The following is a 15,651-nucleotide window of genomic DNA, read 5'->3' as shown; positions in this document are numbered from 1 at the left end:
ATGTATGTATGTATGTATGTATGTATGTATGTATGTATGTATGTATGTATGTATGTATGTATGTATGTATGTATGTATGTATGTATGTATAGGTAAGTGTGTAAGTATAATTATAGTATAGTTAGTTATTACTTGTATAGTTAGTAAATACTTGTTAATAAATGATTAGTGAATGGGGGTAGGATTAAATAAGTTTACACTTCTTCCTACTCCTTTTTGCACATGTGTTAGTGTTAAAGTATGAAATTCTTTGTTTTGTTTTCTTAGCTTTCTTTTAATTGTTGTCTTTTACATATACAATATAAAAAATCTAATTAAAAAAAATGTTTCTTTTTATTAATGAACTGGAGATTTAACTTTGAAAGTATGTTTTCGTTCATGTGGATATCTTGATGGGTTTGATTTCTCCTGCACAAGCAGTCGCCATACTTAAATGTGTGAGTCATGTATTTTACACAGATAATTCTCATATCGTCGGACCGAGCGATCATTCAACAGGTTTTGAACGCTCGCTGAATTCGCCTGGGGGGAAAAAAAGCAGAGTTCAGACTCAACGAGTTTTATATGAAATATTACAAATGTGTCTCCTCGGTGTATTTCTCCCCCTTCTCTCTGTATCCGCACGCATGCCCAGTGCCTGAACTCGGCGCACTGACACCACCACATCGTTGGAGATCCGCCGGGCGACGCATGGATCCCCAGTGAGAGAAGCGCAGCGGTAAGACCGAGCTTCTCTGCTTCTCCAGGGGTTCACGTCACGAAGCGGGTGGTTGTAGATACAGGGATGGAGGAGGTGAAGTTGGAGAGGGAGCGAGAGGCTGTACGGCCAACGCTGAAATGGTCACCATTGTTCATCAGCCAGTTTTGATCGAAATCCGACTCTGTTATTGTTTATAGCGACACTGTCATCGCGCGTTGTAGAACCAAAAAGTTCCAGCACCTTGGACAGCTCTCTACTAGTGATGTCTTCACTTGACGAACATCAGATCGATGTTTTATTGACAAAGGGGACGAGAGTGAGCCATTTGAAATCAATTAAATGTTTGGCTATTAGTTTGGCAGAGTGATTAAGTCAATTTAACCACGGGATAACTGCCCCTTCAAGCGTTTCTAGTCTGGTGGCTGTAGAAATTGCCAGACAGACTTCTAGCTAAAACTTAGTGGTATAGCCATAAGTATCCCTTGATGGATGGATGAAAACTAGTGCACTTGCAGATCTGCAGCAGCTTCTGTGGAAATGTGATCGATAACAGTAAAACTGTAAGGACAACAAAATCAGTTCCATCCATCAGTTTTTCTTTATCCGCTTAATCTGATGCAGGATCACAGGGATCTGATGGAGTGTTCCCCAGAGGGCTGGGAGCCAAAAGCAGGGGAAGCCTATGTGTGGGCTTGGATTGACAGGTCATCATCACTAGTAATCTATCAACCTATAGAATTTAATATCGACATGTTTTCCTTCAAATTGATCTTCCAATAGAAGAAAAAATGTAAATATATCCAACCGGAAAGTGATATGACTATATCCTTTAGAATGAATAAGAAACAAAGAGATTATAAGAAAACACTGAGAATATCAGCGATAATAATGTGACTTGTATATACATGATCAATTGTGGCTAGTTAATGTGTCTTATCGTAAATGTATTTTCTTTTTTTTTTTAAACTGATATGAAATATAGTAATGTTCAGGTAATCAAAGAAATGTTTTACACCTTATGCTTGTCCCGCCAAGCTCAGGGAGAATGATGGTATGATATTATACAACAGAAAATCACAAAAGTTTGAATGTTTTAGAAAATGCAAAAAGAACAACCCAGAAACTAACAAACAAAGGCAGTTATTCCTACTTTTAAAATGACTTTCATGTCTTTATACTCTATGCATTCAAGATATTTCATGTTTCTTCTTTATTTGATAATATTCGATTAGCCCTGCTTTTCAGGCCTGCAACATATTCCAATAATGTTGGGACTGGGAAAATTTTAAACTAGTAAGGTGATGAAAAAAATATTATTATTGCAAAAACAGGGATATCAATAGGTGACTGTAGCCATGATTTGGAACAAACGCTGTATCTGTGAAAGGCTAAGTCTGAGGAGTAAAGATGGATTATCCCAAAAATGTGTGCGAAAACCATTGACATGTTTAAAAACAATGTCCTTGGAAAAAAAGATGGGAAAAGTAACACTAAGTGATTCAAAGATCTTTAGATATTTTTGATTTGTCCCAGCAGCTAAGGCCTGCACACCTACACACACAGATACATTTGGTGGTTCCTCTCCATTAGAGAAAGAAAAGAACAATAATTCCAAATACCAAGTGCTTTATTGGTAATGGAGTGTATCAATGGCTTTTGGTAAAGGTGGTTGACTCTTCTCTGAGGCCAGCCTGAATACAGAAAAGTAACAGAGATTTTATAGCAACATGTGCTGCCTTCAAGACCACATCTTTCCCTGAGAAGTCCATACATTTTTCAATAGAACATTTCAGACTCACATTCTGCACATATTACAAAGGCATAGCTGAGGGGGAAGAGGGTACATGTACAAACCGACCAGCCGCCAGTCCTGACCTATCCTAAATAAAGAATGTGTGGTGAATTTGAAGCAAAATGAAAAATAGAACAACAATCACACAATGTTGCACACGTTTCAGTCTGTGTTAAGATTGAATGGGACTAAATAAAATAGGAACTGCAACAATTAATTTCAATTCAATTTTATTCATATAGCATCTATTACAACGCAGTTTGTCTCTAGACGCTTTCCAGAGACCCAGTACATGACCCCTGAGCAATTATAACATAAACAACGGCAGGTAAAAACTCTCCTAGTAGGAGAAAAACCTTCAGCCAAACAGAAAATCTCCCCTTCAGGAGGGAAGAAACCTTAAGCACGACCTGGCTCATAAGCTGGGCCCTTAGTTACAGATCTTGAATATATCTTGGGTTAAAAAATAAAGAAAAAAAAGACACAAATACAGAATTGATGAAGCTGCAAGAGTGTGACTCATCCAGGGGTAGAGATAAAGTCACCTCAAGACCACAGAAGCTGTCAATCATTCAGGTGCAGCAACCACCAGGGAAGCCCTGATGACACAGGCCATGATTCATGAGTGTCTGTCCTGGGAGGGAGGTTTTAACTGCGGGATATCCAAAGCAGGAGATAAACAATGTATTTGTTAAGAGCCAAACACACCTACAGTATATGAGATGTGTATCTTCACTGCAGGTGTACACAGATCTGCAATGGCGCTGTGCCCTGAAGCCTGTGCTTCTACCTCAGGAGGAGAAACCTCTGGAAGTGAGGTGAGTTCGCTTTCCTGTAATGACAGCATTTACAATATCACCTATTATTAGCTGTCGGCTTATGGTTTCTGACATTTTCTACGCTAATCTGCTTTCCACATTTTTAGACTTTACTATAGTCTTTTTTTTTTTTTGCAGTGATAGATTTGACATCTCTCCTCAGATTTATAACCAGCACTCATATCGAAAGATTTATTGAGAATAATTGACACATTCATGCCAACACCTCCTTTTATACAGATGGAATCTGTATATGCAGGATTATTTTCACTACAGAACCTATTGAAGTAATACAAGCCTACCTGGACATCTACTGCTCCAGGGTCACCTACAAGTGTTAATTGCAATATGACCTTTTGATACATCTGGCAGGTTTTCCTACTATCAATGAGAAGATTGGTTTCTGAAACAACATTCCTCCTCACGAAAGAAAACCACAGCTTTTGACATGCGGTGTATATGCTTGCTGAGACTCAGTATTGTAGGGTTACTGTTTATATTCCATTTACTTAGTTCTTAGGATTCCTGGCTCTGGCCAGGGTGAAGGGCCACTGACAAGATGGCCAGAGGGAGGCGGTGGGTAATAATCCCTGTCATACCTTGTACTACATATTTGTTCAGAACTTCATCTGACAACCAAATGTCACCTATCTTTCAGTGTTTTTAAAAACGTTAGTCGAGGGTTAGTCCCTGGTCTCCGGGATGTCATACCAGAGTGCAGCCAAAGCCAAAACAAGTTAACACAGACTCCATCCGAATAAACTACTCATTTAAACCACCGTTGACTGGATAATAAAATTAGATAATTCATCTAATCTATTATGTTCATTCATTCATATTCTTTATTTCATTCATTAAAAGAAAAACAAAACAGTTCAATATAATTACAACAAATCTCTTTCCTTGAATGAAAGGGAACAGAAAGAAGACTAAGCTTATTTTATCTGTCCCTTTTTTTCTAAGAAATCAAATTTCAATTAATGTGGGAATAAAAAAACAAATTACAAATTACGCAATTTAAAACAAAACACTTTCCAATAAAAGTAATTAAAAAACAAACAAACAAAACCAAAACTACAACAAAAAAGCTGTCGTCAAACACAGATAGCCTAATTCTTTTTTGATTCAAAGAAAAAAAAAAATGTGACAATGGTGCTAAAAAGAGAGAGAGAAAAAAAGTGTGTAACTTCAGTGGTAAGAATTTATTTTGTGTGCCAGCCTTTATTTATAAATACATTTATCCTCAAACCTGAAAGGAGACTGGCTCTTTTGTTCTCCTGTACTGTATAATTTGGTGAGTTTGTTCCCAACATCCTTCCAGGGGGGCTCTAGCTGTCTCCAGTTCGGGGTTCGCTCCTACCTGCACCACTTCTATGAAGAGTGCTCGTCCTCCATGTGGGAGAGAGACCCGGAGGATCAGGGGTTCGTCCAGAGCCGGAGGTCAGCTCTGTGGTGGAACTCAGCAGTCTGGAAGGTAAAAACTAGATTTCCACACATACCAATGTTCAAAGAAATGTGTTTCTGCTTTACAGATGCTCAGTGAGAGCACACTAAGCTCCCTCTAAACAGCCTTTGTGTCATAAATAAGGAAAAAGGAAAAGAATGGGATGGTTTTTCCTGGCTTGAACTGGATCCATTCTCAGTTCCTTGCTTGACAATTGCATCAACCGACACTAATGAACACATTATACACTGTCCTGTTTATCAGGTTCTGCTGAATACATGAAAATGTAATTATAGAAAGTTTGCATTTTTCATCTTTGATGCCAATTTTCGAGGAGATTTTGGATTGTTTCCTAATTTTTTCAAACGCTGAAATCCAACACCAGTTTCCTTGTCACTGCTGGCTGCTTTTGGGCCCGAGGGGGTCTGCAGACAAATCTGCTTCCTCTGTGACACATGGTGTCTCCTGCTGTTTTCTTTCCCATGCCAGTGTATTAATGCTGCAAAAAAATCATGCACACCGCAGATTTTAAACCGTCTCTGCATCGTGAACAGCACTCAGAGGTGTGGTGGTATTTGTGCATGCTTTTCAAACAACAATATGACCTTTCTTAACAAGAAATGGAAATAACCATGAAAATTGGATCACCTTTACGAAAGAAAACAACCAAGTCTGCATAATTGACCACTTCAGCTTGGTTCATTTTTTCTCCATACCTCCAGGTGTCCTTGGCCCTGGGTTTCTTAATCCTGACTGGAGGTGTCGTGTCTCTCTCTGTCGGGCACTCCACTCCCCACAAAATCGAGTCATTCGGAGAGGGAGACCTGTTCTTCGTGGACCCCCAGGCCATCAGCTTTAACAGGGGGCTGCACCTCAGCACCGCAGCTGGGATCTGGCTGTCCTGCCTGGGCTCGGCTCTGGCTGTGATCGGGGTTGTCTTCTGGATCCTCCGCAGGGCCAACATGAAAGAGCGGCCCTTCCATGGTTCAGGGGACGGGGAACAGAGAGGAGAAGCCGGGTTGAAGTGGAGGGGATTTAGGGATGCGGTTACTAAGCCACCAGGTACACAGGGAAGGAAGGTTCCTTTTATTCTGCTGAAAGCAAAAAACGTGCAACCCCCTTCTTAAGAGAAACAAAAGCAGCTACAGGTTGTAGAGGTTTTAACTCTTGTCCTGTGGATTTACATGGTCTCCACAATGTCTCTACAGTATCTGTTTTTGCTCTGTGACCTGAATATTACAGATATAAGGCATTAATAAGGAAAGTTAAACACAGAACTCACAATTACTTTAAGTGTACAACTTGGACTTAAGAGATCATAGATTATTTTCAGTAAATCCAATCTAAACTGAAACCCCAAGAGACCTGGTAATGGCTCACAGATATACGGTAGCTATTGGACATAAACTAGTATAGTGCACAAGTGCTATGTTTGAAATATATATTCAGAAATGCCTTAAAAAGAGGATACACCTAATATTTGTCTTCGTACTTGAAAAGATTTATGGTATCTTTGTTATTTCTGGTTTTATGATCAGTGGGGTTTTTTCTAAATATCAGTGCTTTTAGATTTCCAAACAAACAGTAACGAATAGGTGGTGATATTCCATTCCTTACAGTCAGGCACACAAGGCGCCAAACAGAGAAGGTTACAGATAAAACCAATCACTCCAGTCTCTATCTACGTTTTCACATATGGACACTGAAGCTCAGCCAGCCGCATCGAACACACGCACAGCTAAACACGCTGTCACTCACTAAGTCACCCTCACACAAATGTGCGCTCCACTGACAGCATCACCCACTTTCTCCCCACCTTAATCTGGATCTCTAATTGCCTGCAATCTGTGTATCCAGGCAACAGTTAGCTTTCAAGTGTTCTATTTTGAACTCAGAACAAAGACTCTTTTCTGATTGGTTCTCCACTTCCCCTTTCTTTATTATCATTCCTATCAGACTTTTTGTTTACCTCCATACTCAGTTATTACAAGTAAATGCTGAAGCGCTGAGGTTAGAGGAAATTGCACTGGCACCTTATAGGCCAACTGTCCAATCGGGTCCTCTTATTCTCAACAACAGACATTAAAAGACCGAGTTCAGGGGATGAGAAGGAGGTGTAGATGAAGTAATAGAACGGCCAGAAAAAAAAGGAACAAAATCCACAGAATGTTATTGTTGATGTTTCACTGTTTTGCTGTGTCTTGTTCAAGATAATGGCGTAAAATGGGGTTAGTTTCACCCCTGCAAAGCAAATTACCAAATAAATGTGTGACCTGCATTATTTTGAGAGTGTTTGCGTCCATTCACCTGAAGCAGGCCGATATTTGCAAACATGGATGTAAAATCTTACACTTGGACCAATATCTCATTTTGGTATTTTTAGCTTTTGGCATGTTTTAACCTCTTTTAGCAAAGTTTTTTAGGTTTTCAGAAAGTATCACCGAGCCCAGATCAAGAACCGGTTCATTTCGTGTTTTTTTTTTTTTAATTTATTTAAAGGGGACCTATTAAGGCATCTAATACCTATTTTAAACAGGCCTTGAATGTCTTAAAAACAAGCTTTTGATTTTTTTTGCTAAATAAATTAGAAATTCAGCCTCTGAGCCATGTCTTTATCTTCCCATTCTCTAACCTCATTATCTATGCAGGATTCTGAGTGGGCGGGGAGGCTATGATAATGAGGCCCTCTGCTGATTGGCTGCCTGAATGACGCGATACACCGCTACGAAAACATGGCGGGGTTAGTTGTGGCCGTGGTTTCACGCATCGGCGGCCAACCTATGTAAATCGCATTTTCTTTACTTAACGACGGGAGCAGAATCTGAACGGCTCGTATAAGCCACATCACACTAGATGGCTCATCCGGGCGGCTGTACAGACACTGCAGAATTGGGTTGCTTTCCTCCTTCTCTGAGTTGGCAGGCTGAGGGGAGACCACTTTATATATGTTAAAGCAAGAAAAAACCTGTTTTTCATAATAGGTCCCCTTTAACTTAATTTTACTAGAATTGTGCAGCAAAAGAGGTGTCAAATTGTGACTTTTGCGAAACTCAACACCGATCCAAACGCAGGTCCTCCTATAGATAATTATGGATAATTATGACAATGAAAAAAAGGATGAAAATATTTTATTCTATAAATTATATCAAATTATGAATGAAACTAAAACAACAGGAGAAGGACTTGTAGAGCCTTAGTGTGAAAAAGGTGAGCATCACATGTACGATACACAATTTATTCATTGTGTCTTCCTGAATACATGGTGGTACTTTGGTGAAATGAGTCATACAGTAGCTGAGAGTGACTCATCGTATTTTGCCTCCCGACACCTCATGTTCACCACCCAAGACAGAGCGTACACTTACATTCACAATGCATTTATTTCACAACTTACAATCAGAATAGTGTCTCATATTGGCTTCTAACACTTTAACATTTTTATGTCTGCTCCATTTCTTTTTAAGCTTTTTTTTTATTAAACAATGACATCATCCCATAACCAGGGGGTTTCGAGATGCTCATAAATAACACACTATTCCCACAACAGTGAGACTTCTGCCTTTTTATATTTTCACATTTCTGAATGTGAAACTTCTACATATTTAATAACTGTGAAAAAAGATCAACAAAGTGACTTGAAACAGTCTCTGAGTCCCTGAGTGTCTCTGAGTGTCTCTGAGCCCAGCGCTGCCCTCGTTGCTTTCTTCAAGTCATACTGTTGGGAAACATTTTCACCTCCACTTGACTGCTTCTTCTTTTTTAGACCAGTTGGTGTTTGAGTGTATTGAAGATTGTTTTTTTGCCCCCTCACCCCCACCCAATAAAACACAAAACCTAGCATTATATAAGTGGCATTATATAACCAAGCAGAATCCAAACACCAAATGTAGTGTTTTAGTTTTTAAGTCAGTGCAGTTCAGAAAACCGCTGGAGAGTGTAGATCCCACTACCATGAGGAAGTAGAGAGAGGTAACGCACATTTCTGTGAAATGTATCAAACCATCCCCTATGTGTATATTTGCACGAACAAAATCAAATTGCCTTTATTCAAATATGTAAAATAATGTGTTCAGGTTTTACAAAGATATATTGGGAGGAAAACTCAGACAGAGGGAGCCAGGTCACTCGCATGATTTCTGCTTAGGCTGTAAACCTTCAAAAAGAGTGACATTCAAAAGTAAGAAAGAAAGAAAAGAAACATGTGGGCAGTCGTAAGCGCCCCGTCACAACTTCCATAGGACTGAGGATGGTAAGCTTCAGTCAGGTACTACTATTCATCATGATAATTTGATCATTAACAGGTTGTAAAGCTCTCTTGTGTCGTCAGATTGTGGGTACGGAGCATTCCCATCCCAGATTAACACAATGCCACGAGGGAACGACATATAGAGAATGGTCTTAGTAGTGGTGTAACATCATGGCGATAGGCCTTGATGCAAATATTTTTTCCTAAATAAAAATGCACACCGCAAGCACACATACATGCACAGCCACTATAGAGAACTGCTATTATCGCCATGTAGGCTAACGTTGTGACTGGCCACACCCACCCTGCAAACCTGGGGAAGTCTCCTGGCCCCCCGGTTGTCGGGTCAATGCCATTTCATTCATGGAGGTAGCTGGCAAGCTATCCTCCGGTGGGACGCTGGCTTTTTCTTTGGTTGCAGTAAAACATTTTGTCATTTTTGCTTCAACATCATCATGTCTCTTTTTTTCTTTTTTTCTCTTTTGTACGCCGCTTTTTTGTTTGGGCTTGCTAAACATGATGCTACACTATTTTTGTCGTCTATTTTCTTTTGTTGACTTTTTTTTCTTGCTGAAAACTCACGTCACGTCATTGCATCATCATGCTCTGAACATGACTGACAGGTAGACTGTTAAGGTGATTGGACTATTCCATTCACAAAAAGCTTTTTTTTTCTCCCTCCTCCTGACGGCGTCTGGGCCCAATGCAGCTGCACGCCTGTGCGTCTTAGAGTATCAGTTCCTGCCTTATGTCAGTCTGGAAGTGTTATAAAATGAATTTCACTCGGAAATCTTCCTGAGAGTGGAAACCCCAGCACATTTAGCCCAGGTCAGACTGTGCAGCACTCAAAATAATAATGATTTTGAGTTGTTTTGCAGCTAAAGGATTCGGGTGCTTTGCAGTTCTTGAGTCAACTATGAAGTTCTTTGTATTGTAAAGTATTCTAGAGGCAAATATGAGGCCAAATGCTTAACAGCTAAAGGCTGGTCAACAATGATCAGAAGCATGCCAGTATATCTGCATGAGACCGGATGAAAAATAAAAGAAACCGCATTTTAGAATGAGCTTGTCAAAGTTTAAATCTCAGTCCAACTGAAATACTGTTGTGGGACTTTAAGAGAGCTGTGCATGAGCTGAAGCAATGTTGTTTAGACGAATGGGCCAAGACTCTTCCACAAATATGTGAAAGACTCATTAAAGGTATTGTGACATCATTTTTAACATGCTTTTAACACTATTAAAAGTCTTGGCCAACATCCCTCAAATGTGTCTAAAAGAGTGTAACAAGAAAATATTCACTCTAGTACTATATTCCTGGCTTTTTATTACAGTGTTTTTTTGCGCCGTGAAAAATGCTTCCTTTCCCCCTTTCCTGTCAATCATTGCTCCGCTCCTCCTCCAAACCTCCTCCTCCTCCAGCCATACGCTCACAGCGGCGTCGGAGAGAGCCGGGAGCGACAGGCGAAGCATGCACGGAAAAGCAGCACGGCGAACCAGAGCAAACAATCATAAAAATAAAGGCATGCAAGCAGCAGTGTCACCTTATCTTAAGTCCAGTCAGTGGCCGCGGGTGTTCTTAGCAGTTTTCCTCCGGTGATTAGAACAAAAGAGGCTCTAAACACTAAACAGTTCCGTGTTAAGCCTAATTTATGGTTCCGCGTTAAATCGACGCAGAGCCTACGCCGTAGGGTTCAGCGTACGGTGCGCGTCGCCGCGTAACCCCACGCCGTAGGCTCTGCGTCGGTGTAACGCGGAACCATAAATCAGCCTTTATGGTGCGCTGGAGAGGAGAGGAGACAGGGAGCTGGGTGGAGGGGGCGGTGATTTAGCGGATCGTTACGTAACGATCCGCCACCAAACCACATGCGCCGTTTTTGCATAGTTATGCGGAAAATCCCAGAAAGCACACAATACACTGAATGTTAAAAGTTCGTTGTTTTTTGGGTGTAATTGATGTCAAGACACCCAACAAAACACAAAAAATCAAGAAAAATGTGTTTTTCATGTCACAATCCCTTTAAGTTATAAGAGATGCCTGCTTCAAGTTATTGCACCTAAAGGTGGATCTGCTTTGTAAAAGTAAGCAAACATTCCCTCAAATGAAATTGAAACTGATTTAACATGAACAAAAGTTATTTGTTCTGTGTTCATGGAACATTGACAAAAGCCATCTGTTTTTGTTCATCTAAGATTCTGTTTGATTTAAACAAGAAGCTATAATGATTAAAAGATGGTTTAGCTACTAACGTTAGCCAATGACTATCATACAATGTTAGTTCCCTTGACCTCACAGTTTATAAATACAATACAATAATACAATTTAAAGAAAAAGAAACATTTGTATTGTAAATCAAGACAACTTGAATATTTCTTAAAAAGTCAAAGTATCAGAACGGCAGAGCAGGTTTCATGGTTTTAATCTCTTCCTCCAACGATAAAATATTAACACATGCCAGCACATGACTAAATCCCGTGTCATCACAGAGATTGTTTTCTGCCCCTGCTGTCAACATGCTTTTTACACTTGAAAAGCATGTCTACATGGCTGATTTTGGCATGCTAGCTTTTTTAACAAGTGTAGTGCCAGTGTTTCCTGGAGGATGGAAGCAGATATGCTCCATTGACTGCCGAGCTGGCGAGTGTTAGTCACACTGGTGTGGGAGACCCAGCTGAGGATTGGGCTGCAGTATGCTCAAGATGATTGGCAGGCCCTTCTGTACTAAGTGTGTGTTGTTGTTGTTTAGGGAGTTCGCTATATCCTTATAGAATCCTGGCAATTTCTTGCCCAGACATCATACAGTGACATTTCATCTGCTATTTATGTTTTATTTAGCAAATGCACTCTCCTGAAGCCAAGGAGCTATCTTGGTGGGTTGATTGGAGGGTCACGCATTGTTTCTTTGAGGTGTTGGTGCCAGAGACCCGCTGAGTTGGGTAGGAGATGGATATTTTCGAGTGGCACATCCTTGGATTTGTTATGTGTGCATGCATGCATGTATGGAAATACCATGATGAGATCCTGTCTATGCATCTTTGTCACTCCTAAAGAAAGACTTGGTTGCAGTACAGATCCCAAAGGGATTTGTAAACAGCCTCTGGTTCTACTTTAGAACCTTTTAATAACTGACTTGCTTTTCCATACAGAGTTAAAGGTTCATCAAATGTTGAACCTCCCTTTACTCTACTTTAGAATCCTGAAATGATGCAAATAAGTGTTTTCCTTCAAAACCAGTGTCTTAATATCATCAGTCAGCCTTCATCAAGGTTGTTGTAGTAGCATTTCTGAATTCTCGTTGTCGTGCCACCTGCCATTTCCAAATGTTGACTCGAATTTCTCATTGATGCTAAAAATAACATATAAGTGGGATCCATAAGTCCCGGAGGTAATATTAAAACCTCCCAAAGTGTTTCATAATGAAGATGCAAACACGGCTATTAAATTCAGTTGAAAGCATCTTTTGAGAGTGCAGCCTTGTGTGGTGCAGCGGATAATGTTCATAAATATCATTCCCAAATGCTGACTTGCATTTATGGACTACAAACAGGTCTTATACCTGTTGTTTAAAGCAGGATCTATAAACCCTTAATCATCCTAAAAATGTTCATTAATGACAATGCCAACAAAGTTTTTATCTTAATATAAATATAATTCAGTTTGAGACTCCTGCTGTGACAGATGCTTCCTGTAGCATTTCAAACAGCACTCAACACTGCATTCCCCATCAGTCAGATCACATGGTACAACATGTAGTTTGAGTTTGGACATCAGCCTACAGTAGATGTGCTTGGTTGAACCATGAACACGTATCATCAGGTCAATGTGTCATCACTGCTGCTGCCTCAGAGGGTCAAGAGGACGCATCCTTCCACTGTGAAGCTGAAAAACTGGATGTGCTCAGAACCGGTCACATTTCACTGGTTTTACCTCCCACCGGGGCCTGAAACACTGAAGAACTACTTGCCCATGTCCTCACACTTTAGGTGACATTGTCCTGGGTTAAACATCTGTCCACCCACAGCATGGTGCATGGTTTTAGACAGTACTTGGAAAACTGGTGAGCTCTCTGCCAATATGGAGTCACCTCTGACAGCATATCTGGTTTCCTAACAACCATGGTGTGAGCAGACCCACTATTTTTGCTCTGCAGCTGGACAAACCCCATAGGGCACCACTCGTGCACTGCGCTCTATGACCATGCCATGGCAATCACTCAAAGCTTTACAGACAAAGATTGAGCTAAGCTCTGTAATATCCTCAGGTGCAATGAAAGAGTGAGTGCTCCTAAACCTGTGGTACCCCCCACCCCCTCAAAGAGAGCATGGGTATCCACAATTTTGGGATCCTAACAAACCCCCAAACTCTTGCTCAGAATCCTTGCCAGTATATAGCAAAAGCCTACCTCCTTTTTTTGTGATCAACTGTTTTTTATTATTTTGTTGATGCATACAATGAAATTGAACAATTATTCACGCAATTGTATAGCAAAAACCTTAAAATCACCCGTCCCCCCACCCACCCTGTAGCGAAGACAACAATAACACAACAACAGGACAAAACAAGCCAGACAAGAAAACCAAAAAAGAAAAAAATTCTATAAATGTTCAGTCAATGTTCAGTTCTTTCGGTTTTTCAATGGCATGTGTCCATATTTTTAATGTCCTGGGTCCTGAACCATGAATTCTTGCCACTGAAAGCTCCATATGTAAAATGTCCATGAACAGATTAAACCAGTGACATGTTGGTAGATCGTGTGGTGGTTTCCATCGAAGAGCAATCAGTTTTTTAGCCTACCTCCTGATCTCCAGAGAGACCTGATGCCAAGCAGGAAGATGGCACAGCCTTACTAATATTCCTGTCTGAAATGTAGTGAGAGAGAAGGGGCTCCGGCAGCAGAGCGACTTTTCATCTGTTGGTGCACTGAAAGCACCGTCATCGTTCTGTTCAGACACCCAATCAATAAATGTGCTATGTTCCCTTCACATCGTCAAGCACAAATTCCCCCCACCAGTGGCCTCCAGGTTGGGTGTATTGATTGTTTCTCAAGGTAACATGGCAGTTGTTTTTGATGCATGTGCAAATATTCCAAAAATGGTAAATAAAGGAGGCACAAAATCAAAATACTGCATGAAAAATGGAGCAGAGCAAGTCGTGTGACAGCTAAAGGTGTGATATCTCCCTATAGACGTGACGACTTTGGCAGATAGCTCGTAATCACTTGTCATGTGCCTAAAGGACTTGAGGTGTCTTTAGTCAAGACACACTAGAGTGTGATAAACGACACTACATGTGTTGGAGCTCGTTCTCTCCTTCAGGAAACAGAAGTTGACATAACGTTTAGATTCCAATCGTTGACTGTTAACACAGCGTTACGGGGACACAGAGAGAGAGCTATGAGTTAAGCTCACAAAAACAAGAACACAGTTCGATAGAAACACCAGTTGCCCACCACCACAGTGTCAGGATATCCACCCAGTGACCACCAACTATAAAACATTAAAAGGTGGTCTGTCACATACTAAGAATGTGTCCTCTATGGACCACAGATGCTTTGTTTTGTTGTCCAGTCTTTGTTCCTTTATTTTCATGGGTGTTTATCTGTACCAGCTTGACACAGACATTATTTTAATGATGGCAGTCTTGCTGTTTTGGTCGATAAGGTAATCCTGAATCTCACCCATGCTGTAACTTGATTTTTCTTGGGATCCATCTGGACTTTGGTGCCAGCTTAGCTCCAGTATTCTTGGCTCTGAACTGGTGGTCATAAAGGGAAAACCTGAGAAGTTTGGCACTAACTCAGAAACAGGTGGAAAAAATAGGAGTCTTGTCTTGACCATATCTCTCAACCTCCCATCACCACGGTACAACAAGAAGGAGGTCAACACAATGCAGTCCCACTTCCACCTGATGTGTTACATGTCTTGTAACACGATAAAAAACGTTTCTGTCGCTCCAGATTTCTTCAAGTGATACCACAGCTCCTACCTTCGCTTTCTCTAAAACTACGACGACACAGTGCAGCTGTACTGACTTTCCCTGTTCTTGTTCATCAGTGTTCTGCAAAAACAAATACTGCATATTTACTGCTATGTCGAGGCTTGACACCATACTGCAGCTCACAAATCTGAACAACCTTTCTTAACCTATGTTTCAATTCAGTTCTGTTCATTTCAATACAGTTTTAGTTATATGGAGACAAATCACGACGAACGTCATCTACAGGCACTTCAAGTGTCACTACTCTTTCGTAGCTTTTCATTGTGTCAGACGTTCTTTCACTTTTCAAGATGATGTTGAACGATATAGTCAAACAGTAATTAAATAATTAAATACTTTCAATGGTTTGTCACCAGTACCATCTGCCTCACCATTCATCATTCTCTTCAATGCTGCTCTCTCTTCAGTCTTACTGATTCTTGGCACTTGTTGGTTTACAGGTGCTTAGACCCATCTGTCTCTCTTTTTTTTTCTTCATCCATCAGTTCAGCAAAGTACCTTTTCCATCTTACCCTCACATTTTCCTCATTTGTAAGACAATTTCCACCTCAGTCTTTAATGCCTTTAACCTGCTGCACATCCTCCCATCTCCTTCTTTGTCTGGCCAATCATTACAAATCCTTCTCTTTTTTCTAAGTGTTCAACTTCTCACAACC

The 15,651-nt window shown here is 40.5% G+C and overlaps 1 protein-coding gene across 1 annotated transcript; it reads left to right on the top strand.

The window, feature by feature from the left end:
* The first annotated feature begins 617 nt into the window (after positions 1 to 617).
* Positions 618 to 7,022, top strand: nrsn1l (neurensin 1-like). Its single transcript, XM_061741954.1, has 4 exons — positions 618 to 718; positions 3,234 to 3,310; positions 4,632 to 4,784; positions 5,477 to 7,022. The coding sequence occupies exons 2-4, from the start codon at positions 3,251 to 3,253 to the stop codon at positions 5,879 to 5,881; spliced, it is 618 nt and encodes a 205-aa protein (XP_061597938.1). The 5' UTR covers positions 618 to 718; positions 3,234 to 3,250; the 3' UTR covers positions 5,882 to 7,022.
* The last annotated feature ends 8,629 nt before the right edge of the window (positions 7,023 to 15,651 follow it).

Source organism: Cololabis saira, chromosome 15 (genome assembly GCF_033807715.1).
Source record: "Cololabis saira isolate AMF1-May2022 chromosome 15, fColSai1.1, whole genome shotgun sequence".
In the NCBI taxonomy this organism is placed as follows: domain Eukaryota; kingdom Metazoa; phylum Chordata; class Actinopteri; order Beloniformes; family Belonidae; genus Cololabis; species Cololabis saira.
This window is presented reverse-complemented; position numbering and strand designations above follow the sequence as displayed.